The sequence below is a fragment of the Polypterus senegalus genome, chromosome 2 (assembly GCF_016835505.1).
Source record: "Polypterus senegalus isolate Bchr_013 chromosome 2, ASM1683550v1, whole genome shotgun sequence".
Lineage (NCBI taxonomy): Eukaryota > Metazoa > Chordata > Cladistia > Polypteriformes > Polypteridae > Polypterus > Polypterus senegalus.
Window position 1 is genome coordinate 312,567,927 of NC_053155.1, and position 25,895 is coordinate 312,593,821.

The following is a 25,895-nucleotide window of genomic DNA, read 5'->3' on the forward strand; positions in this document are numbered from 1 at the left end:
GGAACAGGATGAGCACTGCCAGAGCCCTACAAAATGACCTCCAGCAGGCCACTGGTGTGAATGTCTCTGACCAAACAACCAGAAAGACTTCATGAGGGTGACCCAAGGGCCCCATGTCCTCTAATGGGCCCTGAGCTCACTGCCCAGCAGCATGCAGCTCGATTGGCATTCGCCATAGAATACCAGAATTGGCAGATGCACCACTGGTGCCCTGTGCTTTTACAGATGAGAGCAGGTTCACCCTGAGCACGTGACAGAAGTGAAAGGGTCTGGAGAAGCCATGGAGAACATTATGCTGCCTGTAACATCATTCAGCATGAGCAGTTTGGTGGTGGGTTAATGATTGTCTGGGGAGGCATATCCATGGAGGGTCACACAGACCGCTACAGGCTTGACAAAGGCACCTTGGCTGCCATTAGGTATCAGGATGAAATCCTTGGACCCATTGTCAGACCCTATGCTGGTACAGTGGCTCCTGGTGCATGACAATTCCTGGCCTCATGTGGTGAGAGTATGCAGGCAGTTCCTGGAGGATGAAGGAATTGATACCATTGACTGGCCACCACACTTTCCTGACCTAAATCCAATAGAACACCTCTGGGACATTATGTTTTGGTCCATCCAATGCCACCAGGTTGCACCTCAGACTGTCCAGGAGCTCAGTGATGCCCTGGTCCAGATCTGGGAGGAGATCCCCACAACACCATCTGTCATCTCATTAGAAGCATGCACCGATGTTGTCAGGCATGTATACAAGAACACAGGGGCCATACAAAGTGCTGCGTACAATTTGAGTTGCTGCAATTAAATTTTGGCAAAATGGACTAGCCTGCCACATCATTTTTTCACTCTGATTTTTGGGGCGTCTTTGAATTCAGGGCTCTGTAGGTTGATCATTTTCATTTCCATCAAACGATGTGGCATCCTTTCGCTCCTAACACATTACCCAGTCTATATCAGTATAGATATCCAGGAGGATTTCTTTTTCCCATTGAGATCTGATGTGTTTTCAAAGTGTTCCTTTAATTTTTGAGCAGTTTAAATATATATATATATATATATATATATATATATATATATATATATATATATATATATATATATATATATATATATATATATATATATATATATACACATACATACACATATTATTCCCTACTGGTACAGTGGTGATTGAAAGAATCAGTAACACTAACAGCAGATTATACTTTGCTTCTGTTTAATATTGGTTTAACACTAACAATAATATATTAGTCAAAGGAGAGCTGTACTTGACCAAAGCATGATGCATTCGGGGTCTCCTGTGATTGGCGCTTGTCCAGTCTTTGACAGAGTGTGAGAAAGCGTAGGCACGGGCAGAAGCGATGTCTTCCATCAGTCTGTAGGTAAGCTCTGGAGTTCCATGTAGTTATTCAGTTTTTACACCTTCTCCTTAAACAAGCAAACTCCACACATGGGTACAATAGTTTTGCTGACTGCAGAGGTTGTTTGCTTGGGAAGCACTCTTGAAATAGCTGTCGACCCTGGCCAAATAGGGCACGTCATCTCCCTGTCAGGTTCAACCCCATCATTTAGATTCTAATTATGTATAAAATGATGTGTATGAATAACCCTTGCAGGTTACTGTGGCACACTAAAAGCCGTTGCCTACATACCCTAACCCTATCACCACCCTCTTCTCAGTACACTAACATATGCTGTGCCATGTTTTAGCCAGGATTTCTCTCCAGCCTAGAGTACAAAGTTGTGTGTTTTGTTTAATAGTGTATCATTTATAAGTAATAATGTTTCTTTTCTTTATTATAATACTCTTTGTGTTTATCTGATTATGTCCCAAGTGTTTTGTGGGTAGTCCCTGAAGGGGCAGTGCTATCTGTCAATCATCACCAGGAACTGCCCTTCACCCTATTTATTGGTGGGCCTTCCACAGTTCCTGATGGTTCATTTGAAACACACTAAGGAGTGGAGTGTTCCTCGTCTTTAATTGTGCTTTATCCTTTTACTTTGTGATTTGAATTGTTTGGAACCCATGCTCTGTTATTGACTTCGCCACTGTATTCTATATTGGGACTTTGTTTGATGCTCATTAGGCTGGAAAAGGTTACAAAACCATCTCTAAAGAGTTTGGACTCCACTAATCCACAGTCAGACAGATTGTGTACAAATGGAGGAAATTCAAGAGCATTGTTACCCTCCCCAGGAGTGGTCGACCAACAAAGATCACTCCAAGAGCAAGGCGTGTAATAGTCGGCGAGGTCACAAAGGACCCCAACTGAAGGCCTCTCTCACATTGGCTAATGTTCATGTTCATGAGTCCACCATCAGGAGAACACTGAACAACAATGGTGTGCATGGCAGGGTTGCAAGGAGAAAGCCACTGCTCTCCAAAAAAGACATTGCTGCTCGTGTGCAGTTTGCTAAAGATCACGTGGACAGACCAGAAGGCTATTGGAAGAATGTTCTGTGGACGGATGAGACCAAAATAGAACTTTTTGGTTTAAATGAAAAGCGTTATGTTTGGAGAAAGGAAAACACTGCATTCCAGCATAAGAACCTCATCCCATCTGTGAAACATGGTGGTGGTAGTATCATGGTGTGGGCCTGTTTTGCTGCATCTGGGCCAGGACAGCTTGATGGAACAATGAATTCTGAATTATAACAGAGAATTCTAAAGGAAAATATCAGGACATCTGTCCATGAACTGAATCTCAAGAGAAGGTGGGTCATGCAGCAAGACAACCACCCTAAGCACACAAGTCGTTCTACCAAAGAATGGTTAAAGAAGAATAAAGTGAATGTTTTGGAATGGCCAAGTCAAAGTCCTGACCTTAATCCAATCGAAATGTTGTGGAAGGACCTGAAGCGAGCAGTTCATGTGAGGAAACCCACCAACATCCCAGAGTTGAAGCTATTCTGTACGGAGTAATGGGCGAAAATTTCTTCAAGCCGGTGTGCAGGAATGATCAGAAGTTACTGGAAACGTTTAGTTGCAGATATTGGGGGGTCACACCAGACACTGAAAACAAAGGGTCACAAACTCGTGCCACTCACAAATATGTAATATCCAATCATTTTCCTCAATAAATAAATGACCAAGTATAATATTTTTGTCTCATTTGTTTAACTGGTTTCTCTTTATCTATTTTTAGGACTTGAGTGAAAATCTGATGATGTTTTAGGTCATATTTATGCAGAAATATAGAAAATTCTAAAGGGTTCACAAACTTTCAATCACCACTGTATATGACATATAAAATTTGATTTGAGATATTCAGAAGATCTGTGATCAAGAATTGTTGATGCTGAGAAAGAATAATTTGAATTAAGCCAATCGAACAAATGTAACCTAAAACAGACACTAAGCTGTAAGAGTGTATTCCTGTAAGACAAATGTACTAAACTAACTTTTAAGGTAGCTTTTGATATTGTGTAACCAATTATTATGTGTGATGATCATTATGTGCGAAATGTAAGCTATAATAAGAATGTGCTGTGCATCAACCGACAGTGTAACATTAATCCTTTTATAAGCTGAACTAAGATTCTTAAATTGTAACTGCCACATAGCCGTTGAAGTGTTGTAACCCTGATGGTGCAGAAGAATAGGGAAGTGCATGTTTTGCAAAGTGCTGTCTCTGTAACTGTCTTGCAAAACTAGCGTGTACTTCTGCACGTAATGATTTAAGGTGTCATCTTAAGCTACTCTGCGTGACCTCAAATTGAACTGCCATGCTTGCTCTTTTCGTTTAATATAAAACTGAGCTAACTCCCTTCTTTGGACAGGCTGTCTGATCTGACTGTCAGTGAAAGGCTTGCTGCCTGTAGAAAACTGAGCTGGCAGGTGGAGGCAGCCTCTCTGCTCACCAAGAATAAAGAAATTGCTTTCTACTTTATATTGGTGTCCATTTCCTGTCGTTCCCGACTTTCATTGACCACAATGTGTTGTTTACCAAGTAATTACAAAGAGATTTGACATTCATCAGTCCATAATTAGACACAGTTAGGTGTAGAAATGGAGATTATTTAGTGCTGTGGCTGCTAAATCCACCCCACAGAACAGGCCACCCAGCCAAGACGACTCAAAAGATTAACAAAGAACCCATTAGTAACAGCTAAATACTTGAATGAATCACTGGAACAGGTAACCATCTCTGTTCATGAGTCTACCAGAAGCAAAATATTGAACAGGCATGGTGTCCACAGCAGGACACCAAGGAAGAAGCTGCTGCTTTCCATAAAAACATCGCTGCACACCTGACGTTTGTCAAAGACCAACCTTGACACTGTTGGGAAAGTCTACTGTTGACTCCTTAAACTAAGGATGAGATTTTGAGAATACAAAGCAGTACATATGGCATAAAAAGGGTGCCATCCCGGCATTTGGGGTTGCAGGATAGTTTGCCATAATAGAGGGGAAAATCATTCCTGAAGTTTATCATGCCATCCAACAGGATAATGTCAGGGTGGCTGAAGCTCAATAGAAGTTGGGTGATTCAGAAGGACAATAAGCCAAAAACATCACAGCAAATCTCCTAAAGAATGGTTTAAAAAAAAAAAAAAAGAAAAAGAAAATCTGACATTTGGAGTGACCCGTCAGAGCCCAAAGCATAATCCCCCCAACACCAGCCCACCCGTGCCGTTTATCTGTACTGACTGTGTCATTGGGCTCAGCTGTGTTTAGTATAAAAAAATAATAAATCACAAAGTGAGGTTTGTCACACCTCAAACCAAAAAAAGAAAATGTGGGGACAAATACCCTGTGCCAGCTGCAATAGTCGGCCGTCCTAAACGACCTCGGTCTGGATAAAGGGGGTTAGAAAAAGACAAGAGATCACTCCGTCATTCACTCCTGGGAAAAATCCTTCAAATCACCCAGCCATTCACATCACACAACTTTAATATCAGTTCAAAACTGTATAAGTTATAGCAATATAAGATCCAAACAAATCATCAAACATACGGTAAAGTAAATTTAAATCAATGCTGTTATTATTATTGATTAATTAACTTCTTTTTCATTTGTATTATCAATCCATCATATAGTGCCTTTCACATCTATCTATCTATCTATCTATCTATCTATCTATCTATCTATCTATCTATCTACCATATAGTGTCTTTCACATCTATCTATCTATCATATAGTGCCTTTCACATCTATCTATCTATTTATCTATCTATCTATCTATCTATCTATCTATCTATCTATCTATCTATCTATCTATCTATCTATCTATCTATCATATAGTGTCTTTCACATCTATCTATCTATCTATCTATCTATTATATAGTGCCTCTCTATCCATCCATCCATTTTCTAACCCGCTGAATCCGAATACAGGGTCACGGGGGTCTGCTGGAGCCAATCCCAGCCAACACAGAGCACAAGGCAGGAACCAATCCTGGGCAGGGTGCCAACCCACCACAGGCCTCTCTATCTATCTATCATATAGTGCCTTTCACTTCTATCTATGGCATGCTGCAAGTCTCATCAGAGGACCTCAGATCTGCACTAACAACTGATGTGCAATACTTCAAAGGTAAAGTCTTTTACATGGGGCAGAAACTGGCATAGTCTGCGATTAAATATCAAATGGTGGGCACTATATAAAAATACACCAATCAGCCGCAACATTCAAAACACCTGCCTAGTACAGTATTGTGTTGGTCCTTCTGTTCTATCTATCTATCTATTTTTAGTTATTTATTTGCTTGTTTGATTATCTTTTTTTATTGTATGTCTGTTTTTTACTTCTTGTAAATCACTTTAAGCTGATTAAGCTGAAATGAAAATGTGCTCCATTTATCTTTATTCACTTATTAATTCATCTATTTACTTATTTTTAATAGCTTTAAGTTTACTCTGCTGGCCTAGCTCTCTTTCACAGGGGTGGGGGTTGATTTGTTTTTGATCCTATTTTTGCAAAAATTGATTTATATGTAAATAAATAAATAAACAATAAAAGAGAAAATTTACCCTGTAACACTGCAAAAAGCCCATGAGCCACATAACTAATGTTAAGCATCGGCGGCAGATTTTCGAGTTTTGTTCAATTTTTAGAAACATACCTGCTCAAAGGTGTTACACTGAAAGTCTTCAAATCCAAAAATGTCCAGTATCCCAATCTCAAGTGTTGGACCTCTGTAAGATTTAAAAAAAAGGAGAATTAACAAAAAAAAAAAAATAAATCAAACATGATAGAAAATCTGAAGGCTGCAGGGGTCAACGAGCCACCAGTCCAGGAAGGATGACCTTCATCTGTCTAAGTCTGCCCAACACGACTCCAACATTACACTGATGTACGCAAAGCTCTTCATTCTGTTACCGCATTAGCACATTTCTACAGTTTCACTACAGTTGTGAACAGAACGGGTCCTTCAGCCCATCGAGCTCGTCCATCCTATTTACGGAGAATCAACAACAACATTTATTTCTAGAGCGCATTTTCATACAAATAATGTCGCTCAAAGTGCTTTACATGATGAAGAAAAGAGAAAAACAACAAAAAATAAAAATAAAGTTAGGCAATGCTAATTAACATAGAATAAAAGTAAGGTCTGATGGCCAGGGAGGACAGAAAAAACAACAAAAAAAAAACTCCAGACGGATGGAGAAAAAATCTGCAGGGGGTCCGAGGCCACAAGACCACCCAGCCCCCTCTAGGCATTCTACATAAAATAAATGACCTCAATCAGTCCTCATGGTATTCAGGGTTCTCATGGAAGAACTTGATGATGACGGTCATGTGGACTTCTGGCCGTGTAATCCATCAGTGTAGGGACATCACGGTGCTTTGATCAGGTGGTGGTGTCACAGATCAACACCACAGAAAAAGAACAGAAGAATCAAAATAAAATCAAGTCGAGATTTGAAGGTCCCCAAAGTCCCACTTGCCACAACACTACTTTATCACTTAGTCCATGTGTCGAAGAAAAAAAAACGATTTTTGTTCTAAATGTGCCCTTAACAAGGTTTTTGTTTTGTCTTTAAAGAATTCATTTTAATTACTAATTCCTTTCATAATTTTACAAACTTCAGTCATGTCTCCTCCTAATCTCTGTTTGCTTCACCTGAGAAAGTTCAGCTCCTTCAGTATGTCTTCCGAGCTCAGACCTCTTAGTCCGCCTATTCGCTGGACTTTCTCTAGTGCTGCTATGTCTTTATATGTAACTAGCAGGCTTTGCCCCCCTGCTCGCTTCGCTCGCCAACCCCCATTTTTGTTTTTCCGGATACACACTTTTAAGATTTTCTTTTTCTTTGAATTGTTACTATTTCACTTTTATTTCAGGACTTCTGTAAAAAAAATATTTGGAATCTTTCACCAGGGCTGCCCTTTGTCACCGATTCTGTTTATAACTTTTATGGACAGAATTTCTAGGCGCAGCCAGGGTGTTGAAGGGGTCCGGTTTGGTGGACTCAGGATTGGGTCACTGCTTTTTGCAGATGATGTTGTCCTGTTTACTTCATCAGGCCATGATCTTCAGCTCTCTCTGGATCGGTTTGCAGCTGAGTGTGAAGCGGCTGGGATGAGAATCAGCACCTCCAAATCCGAGCATGGTCCTCAGCCGGAAAAGGGTGGAGTGCCCTCTCAGGGTTGGGGGAGAGATCCTGCCCCAAGTGGTGGAGTTCAAGTATCTCGGGGTCTTGTTCACGAGTGAGGGAAGAATGGAGCGTGAGATCGACAGGCGGATCGGTGCGGCATCCGCAGTGATGCGGGCTCTGCATCGGTCTGTCGTGGTGAAAAAGGAGCTGAGCCGTAAGGCAAAGCTTTCAATTTACCAGTCGATCTACGCTCCTACCCTCACCTATGGTCATGAGCTATGGGTAGTGACCGAAAGAACGAGATCGCGAATACAAGCGGCTGAAATGAGTTTCCTCCGCAGGGTGTCTGGGCTTTCTTTCCCTTAAAGATAGGGTGAGAAGCTCAGTCATCCGGGAGGGGCTCAGAGTAGAGCCGCTGCCCCTCCGCATCGAGAGGAGTCAGATGAGGTGGCTCGGGCAACTGATCAGGATGCCTCCTGGATGCCTCCCTGGTGAGGTGTTCCGGGCACGTCCAACCGGGAGGAGGCCCCGGGGAAGACCCAGGACACGCTGGAGGGACTATGTCTCCCGGCTGATCTGGGAACGCCTCAGGATTCCCCCGGAAGAGCTGGAAGAAGTGGCCGGGGAGAGGGAAGTCTGGGCCTAACTGCTTAAGCTGCTGCCCCCGCGACCCGACCTCGGATAAGCGGAAGAGGATGGATGGATGGAATCTTTCGAGTCCCAACGTGCTGAATCTTTTTAATGAGGTCAGTGAGACGTGTTTAATGACTTTGTACCATAATTCAGGATAGGTTTCTCTGTTTGAAATTTCAGCCCAGACAAAACGATCTTCATCATCCGCAGTTAATCATTTTTTTTGCAAAGTAACCAATAAATGCACGTGAGGTAAACTCCGTTTTTGAAATTCTCTTGACTTAAACTTCAAAGCCTAACAATATTTACATACTTCTGACATCTCACCTGTGTCCATATATTCAACCTCTAGTCGCCTTTTCGTTATTTCTCCGAGTTAATAATTTCTCTTTCTTTGCGCTAATGCGATCTTTACTTTGTTTGTTTTCACACTGTCGTTATTTTCTGCTTTCAAATTCTATATCGTTTCTACGAGTCTTTTGAATTCCAGTTTTGATTTTCTCTAACCTGCTCTGCATGTGTTTAGTCCCGTTGTTTTTTAACCTCTTTATGACGTTTTATTTTGTTTTCTACTCTTTGTCTTTTATTTCTGACCTCGCTTTATCCTGCTTTTGTTTCAATGACACCTGGTCCGCGGTGATTATTTTCCCTTTTTTCGAGTAATAATTTCCATTAGTTTGCGCTCCTGCGATCTTTACTTTCTTTTTTTTATACTTTCTAATTTTCCTACTTTCATATTCTTTAACTTTCTTCACACGTGTATCACGCCAACTATTTTTTTTTTGGAGCCTTTCCATTTCCACTGCTTTCATAATCTCTAACCTGCTCTGCACGTGTTTAGCGCCAACATCCAGATTGGCCCTGCTTTATTTTCAATTCCACTTGTTCCAGGCTGATAATTACTTTCCTTATTTTCTGAATTTGCACCTTGATTATTCTTTTTCTTTTTTGTCTCTCCAACGCTTTTGAGTCTCTTTTCTCCGCGCTGCTTTCTTCTTCGCTTAGTCGTCTACATTTCATTTATAACATATCGTCCTTATACGCTTTATATGCGCTGAGAGCCCTGGATCTGTGTCAGTTGAACAGAGTGTGTTGCTGCCCGTGCTCTTATTTGGTTGTAAGTAAGGCGCGTCTTGCAGGAATCTCTTATTCTAATCATCTCGAGACGGTCCTGGGTCAGTCTCTTGACACAAAGTCTCATGTTTAAGGTCCCCGCGAGACGCTCTGTGGCCGATCTCTCTAGTCTTGCAGGTCTTTTAAGTGTCTTAACATGAAGATCACGTCTCGTCACCCTACTGTTTCTCTCCAGGATTTTTTTTTTTATAATAGAGAGAGATGGAGACAAAATTGGAACAGCCCCACTAGTATATTATATAGCATAGAACAACAACAACAACATTTATTTCTATAGCACATTTTCATACAAACAGTAGCTCAAAGTGCTTTACATATTAAAGAATAGAAAAATGAAAGACACAATTATAAAACAAAATAAATCAACATTAATTAACATCGAATAAGAGTAAGGTTCAATGGCCAGGGGGGACAGAAAAGACATGATAGAATAGAATAGACATGATCTCCATTGACTTGCACTTCACACATTTTACCGAGTCCTGCAGACAGATGCTGAAGTAATCCAACGCCCCCTCGACATTCTGATATTGTCAAACTGCTGCTTTACGCCTGCAGTTATCTCAACAGTTCTGACTCCTCTCTCAGGCTTCTTCATTCAGATCCAAACACATTTTTGTCATTGTGTGCCAATTTACAATTACTTATTTGGCTGACACCTCTATCCAAGGCGACTTACAACATTTATGATACAATTGATTACATTTTGTTTTCCAATTGCACAGGAAGGTCAGTTCACTGACAAAAGCAGGATAGACATATGCGCCCCGACAATACCGCGACGGACAAATGAGCGCCGACAAACCCGCTAACTGGTTTCGACAAATGCGCGAGCGAGGCCAAGAGAGTGGGACTCGTACGTGCGCATTGTGTACACATTATGTGCTAGGTTATAACTGTTATAACTGCTGATGGCATGCCGCGAACAAATAACTCAGTCGAGGGTTGGCATAACGCGTCGTATACAAAGCGGAATTACCAGCAGTCAGGCAGCCAGCAAGTGTAAATACGCTCAACTATCAAGACGTCTTGCTGCAATTCTTCCTACATATGCAGGGCGTGATCTTAAGGACTGTCTGCGTGCCGTGCTGATGGCATGCGCTCTCATAATATTGACTTCTAAAATAAACATTATTATATATGCTTTAAACTAGTAATTCATATTTAATGAAACTTTCGCGATTTTGTCGGTGTGATTTTGTCTGCGCGTTTTTGTCTCCGCGTTTTAATCGCCGCTATTTTGTCGGCGCGCATATGTCTATCGCGTAAATGTCGGGTCACAGGCAGGTCAAGTGACGTGCTCAGGGTGACACAGTGCCAGTATCTGAACCCACAACCTCAGGGTCTGAAGTCCAAAGCCTTAATCACCACATCACACTGCCTGCTTGCTAATCAACTGGCAGAAGTCAAGAGGTTAGGAGTCAACACGGGGCTCAAATTCATGGCCGTCTATAGGCGCTTTCCTATTACAGGAACTTTTTAGAAACTCAGGAACTTCTGTAGCGTTCGTACCCCTGTGACGATGAGGGTTCTGCTCCATGCTCCCATCTGCTGTTCGGGAGTCCTTGAATCCTACACCATCGGTAACGTTACCAATGAGCTAGACAGTGAGGCAACAACATAGCAAGAGGATGATGAAAAAAGTGCAAAGTGTTTTTATTTAAAAAACAATCAAAGCAAAAGTGTTCAAATAAAGTAAAGTGCAGTGATTCAAAGTTCCAATAAATAAATAATCCGTAAAAGAAATGTGGAGGTTTAAAAATAATTACAAAAACAATCCTTTAAAACCGAAGTTAAAACGTTGCTGGAAGCAGTCTTTTAAAATACACTTATGAGCCAGGTGCTTCTTTTACTCTAGCGTCTCACCAGCTTCTCCCGTTTGGGCCCTGCAGCAGGCGAGACGCTCTCTCTGCATCTGACCTTCTTTCAATCACACAGGTCTGGAGGCCTCCCGATCCTAGCTTCGGTCACGCTCTCATCCAAGACCGGGATTAGCTTCTCTGGAACAGCCAGGACTCCCACGCTGTAGATTACCTGCTCAAGTCTCCCGACTCCCGCTGTCTTCCACGGCGAGTCACCTCCCTCACTAGTCACTCCCACTCTTCTCCAAATGCTCAGCGGGAGCGACTACAATCAACTGCCCTAGGTGTTAGATAAACACCTCACTAGGGCCCACAATCCCGCTTCACTCGAGCCTGCTCCCTCTCTCTCTCTCTCTCTCACACAACGGCTTTCTCCTTACTTCCTTCCAGCAACCTCCATCTCTCTCTTTCCGTCCCCCCTACCCCTCTAGCCGACTCGCGCTTCTATATATCGAGAGGGCTGTGACAAATTAGCAGCCCCAGGAACAATCACGAATGTGGGCTGTCTCTCACCTGTGCAGTTAGGTGATAAAGAGCCACACCGCAGATCACCCTGAGACCCGCTTCACCAACAACCACCACGCCCTCTCGCTAAGCCACAAGCGCGGTGATTATTTAAAACGGGCCTTTGCTGAGAGAGCTGTAGACCCGCTATACCACAACCCCATGAACTTGGGGCCATCTGTACTGTAGTTCCTGGTACTTTTCTTCAGCTCCTACTCCAAGGTGTGCACTTTTTGTTCAACCAGTAAACTAATCGTGGGTGGGGCTTGGGCAATGAATTGTGCTGATTGGTTGGCCACAAGCAATTGCACCATCTTACTAACCTTGGAGACTTTGGAGAGTAATCGGTGAAGACGGAGCATCGTGCTTCACACTACATCACTCTTCAAAGCCACCCCTTTGGTACGCCGTGCCATACACCGCATTTAAGCAATAATCTCCTCTGTGTAGTTATGATTGGTTTGTAGGTGGTGGTGGTGGTGGATTGGGGTGAGAGGGGTCTTCAATGAACCTTTGAACTCCCAATTGCTTCACATCACTCTTCACTGCCACCTTCTTGGTGCATTTTCACGCACCGCATTGAAGCAATAACCTCCTTCGTGTAGTCTTGGTTGGTTTGAAGGTGGTGGTGGTGATGGTGGATTGGGGTGAGGAGGTCCTCAATGAACCTTTGAACTCCTGATTGCTCCACAATTTGCATGACATCACTCTTCATTGCCACCTTCTTGGTGCATTTTGCCACACACCGCATTGAAGCAATAACCTCCTCTGTGTAGTCATGATTGGTTTGTAGGTGTTGGTGGTGGACTGGGGTGAGAGGGGTCCTCAATGAACCTTTGAACTCCCGATTGATCATTGCTCCACACTTTGCATCGCATCACTCCTCATTGCCACCTCCTTGGTGCACAGAGCCACGCACAACATCAAAACAATAATCTAATCCGTGAAGTCATTAATCCAATAAAGTGTGGGGGTGGTCCCCAATGAACTCTTGAACTCCCAATCACGACAGACTTTGCACCACATCACTTCTCATTGGTGCGCCATACCATGCACCACGTTGAAGTGATAATCTACCTCGTGAAGTCATGATCAGTTTTAAACGATAAGGTGTCCCCTGTGAACTCCCGATCGTGCCTCACTTTGCACTGCATCACTCTTCTTTACAAGTCATATGTTTTGCATAACAGTTATAGTTGTGTGTTGTGTGTGGGAATGCAACCCACAGAAGTGACCAGAGCCACAAGTAGCCCAGGGTCTAAATTGTACAGGAACTCAAGGGTTCCTGAGAACAAAGTTTCTGTCTTGGGAAAATGGCTTATAATGATAGATAGATAGATAGATAGATAGATAGATAGATAGATAGATAGATAGATAGATAGATAGATAGATAGATAGATATGAAAGGTACTATATGAAAGATAGATAGATAGATAGATAGATAGATAGATAGATAGATAGATAGATAGATAGATAGATAGATAGATATGAAAGGTACTATATTATAAATAGATAGATAGATAGATAGATAGATAGATAGATAGATAGATAGATAGATAGATAGATAGATAGATAGATAGATAGATAGATAGATAGATAGATAGATAGATAGATAGATTTTTTTTGTGCTGATTCAGGATAGTCACAGTCATCTGAATTCATTGAAAATTATTTGAAGAGTCAGACATTTTGGGGTTGAGTCTCTTTTCCCTTTAATCTGAACGTAGCCTTAGTAGTCTGTGGCGACACAGAGGGACAAATGCAGCTGATAGCGACTTTCCAGCTCATTTTTTTCATTGTGAATTTTCTCTAGTATTGCGGGAGCAGTTGCCCCTCTTGTCCCCTCCATAGATGGTGCTTATGACCAGAAGACAAGCTTATCTATCGTCAAACCATCCATCCATTATCCAACCCACTATATCCTAACTACAGGGTCACAGGGATCTGCTGGAGCCAATCCCAGCCAACACAGGGCACAAGGCAGGAAACAAACCCCGGGCAGGACACCAGCCCACCGCAGGTCAAACCAAAAGGGGAAGAGCAAAATCTTCAGACAGCTAAGTTGATTTGCTGAAAAATTCTCTAATAGTTAGATAGATAGATACTTTATTAATCCCAAGGGGAAATTCCTATACTCCAGCAGTAGCAAACTGATAAAGAACAATATTAAATTAAAGAGTGATAACAATGCAGGTATAACAGACAATAACTTTGTATAATGTTAACATTTATCCCCCGGGTGGAATTGAAGAGTCTCATAGTGTGGGGTCTCCTCAGTCTGTCAGTGGAGCAGGATGGTGACAGCAGTGTGTCGCTGAAGCTGCTCCTCTGTCTGGAGATGATCCTGTTCAGTGGATGCAGTGGATTCTCCATGATTGACAGGAGTCTGCTCAGCGCCCGTCGCTCTGCCACGGATGTCAAACTGTCCAGCTCTGTGCCTACAATAGAGCCTGCCTTCCTCACCAGTTTGTCCAGGTGTGAGGCGTCCCTCATCTTTATGCTGCCTCCCCAGCACACCACCGCATAGAAGGGGGCGCTCGCCACAACCGTCTGGTAGAACATCTCAGCATAATGAAAAATTGTGCAGATCTAAACTTCTCTTTTTATTTCAAAACATTCCAATATACGTACATCAATAAATCGTTTTTTAAGAAATTTGATTCAAGTATAACCTCATTTATCTGGAATTCCAAACATCCACGTATCCAAAGGGTGACCCTAAAAAGATAGATGTGAAAGACACTATATAATAGATAGATAGATAGATAGATAGATAGATAGATAGATAGATAGATAGATAGATAGATAGATAGATAGATAGATAGTTTATTAATCCCAAGGGGAAATTCACAATAGATGAACATACACAGGCCTGGTCCGCATTAGAAATAGAATCCTGCAGTATTTCTTCATATTCCTTGCTTTGTGCCCCAATAAATGCAAGTTATCGCCGATATACTAACAACCCAATTGTGCTTCACTCAATCAGAATATAGAACAGGAAGTATTTTAAGATAAAGAAGCTTTTATCTGCATGATAACCTCCTTCTTCCACCCTCTCAAACATATGCATATTTATTTTTAATTATTTATTAATTTACTTATTTTTACTAGCTTAAAGTTTGTTTTTTTTTGTTTTGAACCAAGTCTTGTAAAACTTCGCTTGTTTGTATGAAATGTTATTTTGATATATTGTGTGTGAAGAGACTAAATGGAAGGGGAGTAAGGCCAGGTGGATTGGAGGTGGATTCAAATTGTTCTAACATGGTGTGGATGGGAAGAGAAATGGGGTTGGACTTATTCTGAAGAAACAGCGTGTCAGGAGGTGAAAAGAGTGTCAGAGTGATGATTATGAAGCTGGAAACTGGAGGTGTGATGATGAATGTTGTTAGTGCATAAGCACTGTAAGTTGGGTGTGCAATGGATGAGAAAGAAGATTTCTGGAGTGAGTTGGATGAAGTGATGGAAAGAGAGTGGTGATTGGAGCGGATTTCAATGGACATGTTGGTGAAGGGAGCAGAGGAGATGAGGAAGTGATGGATAGGTATGGCGTCAAGGAGAGGAATGAAGAAGGTCAGACGATAGTGGATTTTGTGAAAAGGATGAACATGGCTGTGGTGAATACGTATTTCAAGAAGGGTGAGGAACATAGGGTGACGTACAAGAGTGGAGGAAGATGCACACAGGTAGATTACATCCTATGGAGAAGTGTCAAGGCAGGGTGGAGTGGATGGAGAAGAGTGTCAGGAGTGATTTGTGACAGACGAGTATCAGTAAGAGTGAAAGGGAGGGTCTACAGGACGGTAGTGAGACCAGTTACTGTATATTATATTTGTTGGAGACGCTGGCACTGGCCAGAAAACAGGAGACAGAGCTGGAGGTGGCAGAAGTAAAGATGCTAAGATTTGCATTGGGTGTGACGAGGATGGACAAGATTAGAAATGAGGACATTAGAGGGTCAGCTCAGGTTGGGAGACAAAGTCAGAGAGGCGAGATTGCGTTGATTTGTACATGTACAGAGGAGAGATGCTGGGGATATTGGGAGAAGGATGGTAAGGATAGATCTGCCAGGCAAGAGGAAAAGAGGAATACCTAAGAAGAAGTTTATGGATGTGGTGAGAGAGGACGTGCAGGTGGTGGGTGTAACAGAACAAGATGATGAGGACAGAAAGATATGGAAGAAGATGATCCGCTGTGGCAACCCTTAATGGGAGCAACTAAAAGAAGAAGTTATTTATTATTAAAATCAATAAAATCCAAAAAAAAAAGAAAAATCTCGCAGAGTAATCACTAAGCATCTGCAATCTCAGACAAGGAAGGTTGGTATGGCATCAGACTCAAGGTGAGAGAGTCAAAAAAAATTGAAAATGGGATCTGGTGAAGAGAACTGGTCAAAAAACAGGCAGCAATCAATACTAAAAGGACTGCCGACTGATTGTCAAAAATTAGAACAATACCCCAAAAATCAGAGTCTAAAGTCGGGGGGAAAAAAAGCTTAGTTCACAAAACCGACAAGTCACTCGGAGAAGAAAAAAGGCCAATGAAAATATTTACTATTGGTGGGAGCGTGTTCGTCAAACTCTAGGACCAGCCTGTACGTATCTACAAGCCTTGGGGGGGTGCAGCTGTTCAAATGAACCTGTACAGGTAGGAGAATATTTGTTATTTTAGGTTAAATGCATAGAATAAATCTTTATCTGCCTAATCTCTAATAGTAAGAGGTTTTGAACATCCTCCGAGAGCAACTTCTCCCAACCATCCAAGAGCAGTTTAGTGACAAACAATAATGGAGCACCGGGCCATAAGGCAAGAGTGAGAACATCGAAATTTGGGGTCCATCGTTAGGAAACTCCCCAGATCTTCAATCCCATTGAGAACTTGTGGTCAGTCCTCAAGAGGTGGGTGGACAAACAAAAACCCACCAATTCTGATTATGCAAGAATGGGCTGCCATCAGTCAGGATTTGGCCCAGAAGTTGACTGACAGACAGCATGCCAGGGCGAGCTACCGAGGTCTTGAAAAAGAAAGAAGGGTCAACACTGCAGATATTAACTCTGTGCATAAACTTCATGTCATTGTCAATAAAGGCTGTAAATCTTAGAAAGTTAAAGTTTTGAGTTAAAATCATATTAATGTTGGCTTAATTTGAATAGAATATATACTTGTGGTTAATCCTCAAGAGGCGGGTGGGCAAACAAAAACCCACCAATTCTGATTATGCAAGAATGGACTTCCATCAGTCCGGATTTGGCCCAGAAGTTGATTGCCAGCATGCCAGGAAGAATTGCAGTGGTCTTGAAAAAGGAAGAAGGGTCAACACTGCAAATATTGACTCTTTGCATAAATTCCATGGAATTGTCAAATAAAAGCCTTTGAAACTTCTGAACTGCTTGTCATTCTACTTTAGTGTACCACAGAAACTTCTGACAAAAAGATCTAAAAACACTGAAGCAGCAAACTTTGTGAAATCCAATACTTGGGTCATTCACCAAACTTTTGGCCACAGGTGTACGCACCAACCCCATAGAAATATATGATGTTCAAGAGGTTTTGTCCACCCATGTGTAACAGGAATTGACGATCAGTAATTGAAGCCACATATGAGATGCTTCAAGTCACAAAGTTATAAAAACTTTGATTCTCCATCGCTGCCCAGTGGGATTCCCCTAACCAGACAAGAACATTTGATGCGATAGCAGACCTCATGTTTATCTCATTTGTCATTCCTTGCTGTGGCAAATCAATTGTAATTATCGAGAGCTTGTTATTGAGAAGTGAGAGATCAAATCCTCTGTTTTTAAGCCAAACAAAATGGTTTTGTTTTTTGCAGCCTATTGATTTTTGAACCTCCATAGTGAGAAAGGTAATGAGTAATCTTGCTGTAGAGTCTGCCTTATGCTTCTAAATCTTTGCCAGGGTGTCCATTTTTCACTCTACAAGTAGCTGCCACACTAAACGGGAGGACTTTTAACCTTAGCTTGACTTGTTTCTTTTGACTCCCTTGATGTAAAACAGAGTCTCAAATAAGTCAAAAATGGGGTATGAGGACTTCAAAATACTCCAGACTTTCTTCAGCCTGCCAGAAATGGTTCACCCCAGACATACCCCATCCCCAACTACTACTGTGTGGCTTTGGCCTATACAGGCCCCAAATGGGAAAATCAAATTAAAATATTTGAAATATACTTTAAATTAATGTCCTAAAATATCCCAAAGGCCTCAACATAGGGTGAAAACCATGAAAGTCCAGTCTTTATGAGACAAACAAAAATGGAGAAATGTTAATTCGTAGATATATATATATATAAAAGTAAAGGCAATCCCAGGTAACCAAGTCCCAAAACGGAATCGAAGAGAATGATCTAATAAAGATAGGAGAAAAGCCATTGAATGGTAGGCAATTTAAATGAAAACAGCAATACTTACAATTATCCAACCTGCTATATCCTAACCACAGGGTCATGGGGGTCTGCTGGAGCCAATCCCAGCCAACACAGGGCGCAAGGCAGGAAACAAACCCTGGGCAGGGCCGCACATACAAACACAACAAGCACACACTGGGGACTATTTAGAATCACCAGTTCACCTAACCTGCATGTCTTTGAACTGTGGGAGGAAACCCACGCATACACGGGGAGAACATGCAAACTCCACGCAGGGAGAGACTCCATTAAACTTCAATGCACCACTGTGGTCCTCTTAAGTTAACAGTATTGTCACCGTTGCTTCGCCTCCTAGGACTTCTCCCACAAAACACATGAAATTGGAGGTATGATTTTTGATTTAGACTTCATGGTTACCAAAATTCTGCAGTGGGCTGGCGCCCTGCCCAGGGTTTGTTTCCTGCCTTGCACCCTGTGTTGGCTGGGATTGGCTCCAACAGACCCCCATGACCCTGTAGTTAGGATATAGCGGGTTGGATAATGGATGGATGGATGGATGGATGGATGGTTACCAAAATTCTTTCTCCCATTCCCGATTTTCGCTTCATGTTTAGGCTTTGGTGTAACAATCAGCATGACTCTTGGTATTGAACTTGGCTCAATTCCTGACTACACACATCTCCCAGTGATTGATTGTCATACAAAATACATTCACTGCATCTTACGTGTCAGTATAGTAGTATGGCAGATCTTCAACTTTGGCAGGTATCAGGAAACTGTTACACTGTTACACAGTGGGTTCAGTGCTAGTTGAAGCACATCAGGAGCCCCCTTTTTGGTGTCCCTTAGTGTGGACAGTCTATGCTATTAGACACCAATGACTGGTGTTAGAGTCCCCCTTCGTCATCTGGAGCAAGCGTCCCTTTGAATACATACTGCATTATTTACACAGCGCATGCCCCTTTACTTTCATAAACGATGCCCTTAGGGTGACATATTATCAGACTTCAAAGACCATATCTCCCTCTGAGCCTGGGGTGTAAGTCCTGTGAGGTTTCTTAACTCTTTTAGGACCTCTCCAATGGGGCGGCATGACCTCGTCTGCGGAGGACTGCTTCTCCATTGCCGAGGCAACCACAGGTTCGCAGCGCAGTAGCATAGCAAAGTGGAAACAACTATGAGCCGATTGAGATTGCGCTATAAGCACCTGTTGCCGATGGGTGATGCAAGGGACATTATAAAAGCAGGGAACAGTATAACATGGCTACTGACCTGGCACCGACTATGCCCACTTGCTGTGTCTGTATATAGGAAAGTGGTAGCTCCCGCTACAATAAATAACCGTGCTGTTCCTGTTTCAAGTTGAATAAAGCTGGTTTTGCTAAAGTGCTGAGACTCAGCCTCGTGTTTTGGGGTGTAAGACAGTGACTCATGCATCACATGGTACCACAAGTGGGATATTACACCAATGGAACCCCAAGAGGCATATGATATCCCGATACCAGCAGAGCAAAATGTGGCTCCAGCGGGTGCTCCCCAGAGATGTGCTGGTGAAGATGGCTCCCTTGGATGATTCAGAGTGTTTCCTGTTCTGCTTTGAGTACCCGGCCACATTGATGCGCTGGGACAGGGAAGCCTGGCTGGCTATCGTGGCCCTGTGTTAATCTACAGATCGTGCGAAACCTCTCTCCCAAGAGGCTCAATGATTATTGACTTCCTGAAGCAACAGATCCTCCTCCGCACAACTGTGAGCCCGCTGGTCAAGGGGCGCCAGTATCGTCTGTGGCATATTGATCCGGACCGCCCCAAATGAGGACAGATTTAGGGCTTAGTGGACCTGACTCAAAGCTGGATCTGCAGAGACCCTTTCAAGCGCACTGTGGAGAAGCAGTCCTGCCAGGGATAGACGAGAGCCTTTGTGATGAAATGCTACAGAGCGACGTCCACTCGCTGCTGGATCGGACCCGCAGACTAGAGGGTGCACAAACCACATGGAAACAATGGGGGTACCCAGACTTGACCCCGATTTCGATTCAGCCAGCACGCCTGCTGCATCTGTGGAGGACTGCTTCTCCATTGCCGAGGCAACCACAGGTTTGCAGCACAGCAGCAGAGCACCGTGGAAACAACTACGAGCTGATCGAGATTGCATTATAAGCACCTGTCACCGAAAGGTGGTGCAAGGGACATTATAAATGCAGGGAATAGTATAACTTCACCTGCCTGACTGCTGTGTCTGTGTGTAGGAGAGCGGTAGATGCCGCTACAATAAATAACCGTGCACTTCCCATTTCAATTTGAATAAAAGTACTGAGACTCAGCCATGTGTTTTGGGGTGCAAGAGAGGGACTCACGCGTCACAGTCCCTTTATGTACATAAGTACCGCTACTCTCTGTACATACAGATTTCCGTGTCGTTTAACTTTCCTGATTTTGTTTTTGGTTTAGGCAACCCATCCCAACCTGAGTGGCTGCCCATGTCACCAATATCTAACTCCACTACTGCGTGGGTTCATATTAAAAGGAATCTGCGTAGATCACAGAAGACCTATGGTTTACCGAGTTAAGCTTTCCATGATAAAATATGCAGACACACCCACAGACATGACGACGACAGAATATGACACCCATGGAAAGCACGCCGGAAGGGGCATGGATTCACTAAGCCGCCGACAAATAAGACACCTATGGCGCATGCGGGAAGGAGCCACACCCACCAACTACAAGACCATTGGATACGACGACAACTCACAGAGCCACGCCCACCAACTCGGACGCGACGGCACAGAAAAAACGGCGTCATTTATATTCGTCTGTCGTAGAGGCCACATGCACCTCTGAGCCACGCTGACTGTTCATAGAGGCATGTTTCTCGTGGAGGTGAATCGCCATATGCAGCGTATAAAACGTTTGCGAGGGGTATCCCATGGGATCCTTAAAACAATCCTTTCCAACTGAGGTTAAAACACAATGAAGTAAGCAGTCTTTAAAAACCGAGTTTTCGGTTACGATGCACGACCGCGTGCACCACAGCAAACTGTTTTACACGCTATTCGCATCCGCGACAAACATGCGTCTTCTTTGATGCTCCTGCAGGAACACGGAAGACGTGAGTCACAGGTGCATCTGGACTGTGTAAAGACGACAACGACTCCAGTGACGAGTTGAAGGTGGGCACATGAGCGGGCAGTGCATACTGAACGAGAAATCAGCAGACTAGCATGACGGAGGGAGCTGAATGGACGTCCTTCTCCTCTCCTCCCGTTCCACCCTCCGTCTGGGAAGAGAAGGTGCGATGTCGGTCCGCCAGTTTTCAGTCACGGATGATTGTGTGTTGGTTCGTTCCGTGCATTGTTACAATGTTGCTTTTCTTGCTGATTTGTTACATTACCGATTTTTCAAATGTTAATTTTCTCCCTGTGCTTAAAAATCATTAAAAAACCGGCCTGATTATGCGTCGTATGGTACGCCGCAGGTTGGCTAGTGTATATATATATATATATATATATATATATATATATATATATATATAATTTTTAATGTAGGTAGATATATATATATATATATATATAGCATTTTTAATGTAGGTAGATATATATATATATATATAGCATTTTTAATGTAGGTAGATAATTTCGACCTGGTCATTTCAAAAGTAGCTCACAAGCCGAAAAAGTATGGGCACCCCTGGCGTAGACTACTTAACAGTACGTCAAACTTCGTCAGCCCGACGTACGAACGTGGATTCTTGCTGTGCGGGCGTCTCTCTGTCTATTTGTTCCCTGCTACTTATAAACAAGTCACAAACTCTAAACATGGTTGCCCAAGATGTTATTTGTGCTTTTCTGTCATAAAGCAATTGGAAATGATGAAGATCGAGTGTTTACTTGCTGCCTTCCAATTTATTTTAATAGCTGTGATTTAGCCACACAAAAATGAAGATAAATATTGAACTCAGTTTTGAATTGACACAGTGTCATCATGGCTTCTGCTTGCTACAACACTCAATACACTGTACACAGGGAGAGCCAAAATGAAGTACCACATTTTTCAAAGTCATTGCACGAGGTAGAGGCAGCTGAGTGGGTTGGGGTGGGGGGGTACTTTGATAGGCGATCCCTAGTAATTTTTGGTCTGCAACATGCCTTGGTCCGGTGCACGCTGTGCTTACGCTGTTGAAATGTTCTTCAAAAACAACGAATCCATCATCACTACACAACGCGTCTTCCGAACGCACTGCAGCATTCTTCATAACGCTGACGTCCCAAATCGCAAAACAATTTTAAATTAAGACAGACAGGTACAACAACATTGGGTGGCATGGTGGCGCATTGGGTAGCGCTGCTGCCTCGCAGTTAGGAGACCCGGGTTCGTTTCCCGGTTCCTCCCTGCGTGGAGTTTGCATGTTCTCTCCGTGTCTGCATGGGTTCCTCCCACAGTCCAAAGACATGCAGGTTAGGTACATTGGCCATTCTAAATTGTCCCTAGTGTGTGTATGTGTCCAGTGCTGGGCTGGCACCCTGCCCGGGGTTTTTTTCCTGGGATTGGCTCCGTGACCCTCTAGTTAGGATGTAGCAGGTTGGATAATGGCTGGATGGATGGGTACAACATTACACAGAAAATCTCCTGGCCGTCCTCTGACTGTACGAATGCCTGAAAACATCCAACCTGTAAGGGCGTCCATTTTGCTGTCTCCTAGACGTTCAGCACACTTCTGCCTTAGGCATTTCTAACACGTCTTTGATTTTGCATGAGGACCTTAATTTCCATCCATACAGAATGATGGGAGTGCAAGAACTCTTTGAGAGAGTCTGGGAGAGCCGTAGAGATTCGTGTGTGCCAACCGTTTACCGAGATGCCAACATCATGTGCAGCGAATAGGCACACTTCCATTTGAATGGTGGCGTAAATAAGTAAAACATTCGCTATTGGGCTGAAACCAACCATCGTGAACTTCATCAGAGACCCGCGCACAGTGAGCAGGTTACAGTTTGGTGCGGCGTAGCAGAATTTGCCATTGTAGGCCCTTACTTTTTTAAGGATGGGGGAGCAACGGTCAGCGTCATGTCAGAACGTTACATTGAAATGCTCGAGAACTGAAAGAAATGGATGTGGTGGATGCTTTGTTTCAACGGGATGGAATGACAGTTCACGGCACTGCACGTTTTTCGAGGAAGCTGATCTCCCTGTGGGGCGATGTTGGGTGGCCTTCACTTTTGTGCGACTTCTTCTCAAGTCAAAGGGATACACACACCAACCCCAAAACCTTGACGCCCTCAAGGACGCCATTTGCCACAAAATCACTTTGAAATGGCCGAACGAGTCACACGAGCGTTCAGAAATTGTCTTGAAGAGTGTATTGCTAATGATGGCCTCTACCTTCAAGAAATCATTCTTAAAACACAGTAAAAAAAAAAATCTATTTGGTATACCCTTTCTTGTGTCGTAATGACATTTATTTTATCTTGTAGCGTTTTTGTAGCATAAACGTTTGAACATTTTGGGCTCACCCTGCCGTTATAATTAAGTGTAATCTACTTGCTCCTTTAGGCAAATCTGACCACAACCTGATTCTCCTTATTTCCAGCTACACGCTTTAGAACACAGAGACGCCATATAAGCAATGGCAGAGCAGACTCTTCTTCCTTAGGAGGTAGGGAGTGAGAAGTGACATCTGTGATGGTCAGTAGGATTATCTACACTGTGGTGTGCTGGGCTTGTAACTTCAGTTCAAGACAGGCCCACCGAATCACCAAGCTTATTAGAAAGGCAGGTCTAGTCATGGGAAGCACGCTGCACCCCCTGGAGGTCGTAGCAAAGGAGAGCAGTAAAACATGACTGAGTGCCATTATGAACAATGCTGCACATACAACACAATTTATTTTTATATAGCCCAAAATCATGCAAGGAGGGCCATAATGGGCTTTAACAGGCCCTGCCTTTTGACAGCCCCCCAGCCTCGACTTTGTACGAAGACAAGAAAAAACTCCCCCCAAGAAAAAACCCATGTAGGGGGAAAAAAAATGGAAGAAACCTCGGGAAAGGAAGTTCAAAGAGAGATCCGTTTCCAGGTAGGGTTGGACGCGCAGTGGGTGTCAAAAAAAGGGGGGTAAATACAATACAATACACACAACAGAACACACGTAATCCTCAATCTACAATATATATAAAAGAGAAATACCACTGACTCACTCATCACGAGATCTCCCGAACCGTGAGGACTTGGGACTTGAAATTGGGAATGTAGGTTACCCTTGGCGCATAGGTGCTCGCTAAGAAACCGTTTTAAAAATTTCGTGGTTCAAGCGCGTTCTGTCTGTCTGTCCAATTTTCATGAGAGAATTACTTAACGGATTTAGATCGGGTTGCATTCTATAATTTGCTTGAACTTTCCGGTTGATTTTGTGACTTCTCTCATCGTGCTAAGTACCAGAGTTCTCTTGCGGTACCGGCATATTTCTGAAAATCTAAGAGAGTGGCTGTGCTCCAAGAACAGGGTGGCGGGTCCTTCCTCATTCACTCGCCAGCCTCTGTTCGAGTTGGTCTACGTCTCGCCATGTGTTGGAGTGCACCTTGCCTCCGCTTAGCTAGCGATGCCTGTTTGTTCAGCAGACATTATCATCTACAGATTGTTAAGGAGTAACGTTTGACGTTTTTGAGAGAGAGATCAGAGCTCCGTGTGTTTTAGAGGGTAGCTGCTGATTGCCAGAGATATCACCGTCACGTACTTTTCTATCCTCTCCCTTCAGAGCTGAACAGTGCCAACATCTATTCATTTTTAAAGTTTGTCCTGTTTCATTACTACAGGTGGTACAGCTAGCTATATAAATAAAAGTCAATGTGTGTGCGTATGTATGTTCCAGCATCACTTCCGAATGGCTGGAGCAATTTTCATGAAACTTGGTACACATGTTTCTCATTGGTCGACTAAAAATACTGTAGGGTGAAATCAACCCTAACCCACCCCCTTCTGTTTGTCATCCGGCGCTCTTCTATGCGTGTTATCATCCAGTTGGCACTCGGAACGACCACCAGAGGGCGAACTGGAGGCGACTGCCACATTCTTTATGTTTGCGCGCCACCACCGTGCCCGCCTGTTACTTTTGAAATTAAATAGATTTGGCCAGTTCCGAGTGTCAACTGGATGATAACATACATACAAGACCGCAAGACATGCACATTAGTTTGTCTTCATTGTTAATTTATTTTTATTTTTAAATTTTTTTCTCAAACAATTAAAATAAAATACGCTATTTTCCTCCCGGGCAACGCTGGGTATTTCAGCTAGTAAATATAATAGTAAACTAAAAATATTACAAGTACAGAGCAGAATTTAACAGTAGATTATATTACATCATAGGATTTGGATTTGTTCAGAGTCCTGAAGACCTCGGCCATCAAGCTGCCTCCCCCTATTGGCCATTCCACAGCTGAGTCATCGCTGGGCCAGCCAATCCGATGAAAGGACCCCTCTATCCAACGAGTCCTGTGATAGTCCATCAGAGATGACTTTACCTTAGGCGGGCAAAACAACTTGGCAGGTGGGCAGTGGCACCAAGTGCCACATTTGAGTACTGAGAAGAGAATCAGAATAGGTGAGGGTTACTAACAAATTAGGACTATCATGTTACATATGTTTTAGTACTAATGACTAACAACAGAGATGCAGTCTGTACAGTTAATCAGCAGCTCTAGTCAGGGTGTGCTAAACTGAAATAGTGAGTCTTCAGCCTGAAAGTGAAGGGTCATCTCTTACAGTAGCAGGCAGACCATTCCACAGTTTAGGGGCCCTTTAACTAAAAGCTCAGCTTCCCACTCTTATTTAATTGATTC

The 25,895-nt window shown here is 43.0% G+C and overlaps 1 protein-coding gene across 2 annotated transcripts in view; it reads right to left on the reverse strand.

Annotated features, from left to right (window-relative positions):
• myo16 (myosin XVI) overlaps positions 1-25,895 on the reverse strand; it is a 743,507-nt gene that overhangs the window by 285,021 nt on the left and 432,591 nt on the right. For both annotated transcript variants that reach the window (XM_039745919.1, XM_039745918.1), the window contains exon 21: positions 6,073-6,145. In XM_039745919.1, the coding sequence (XP_039601853.1) occupies positions 6,073-6,145 (73 nt within the window). The remainder of the gene's footprint in view (positions 1-6,072; positions 6,146-25,895) is intronic.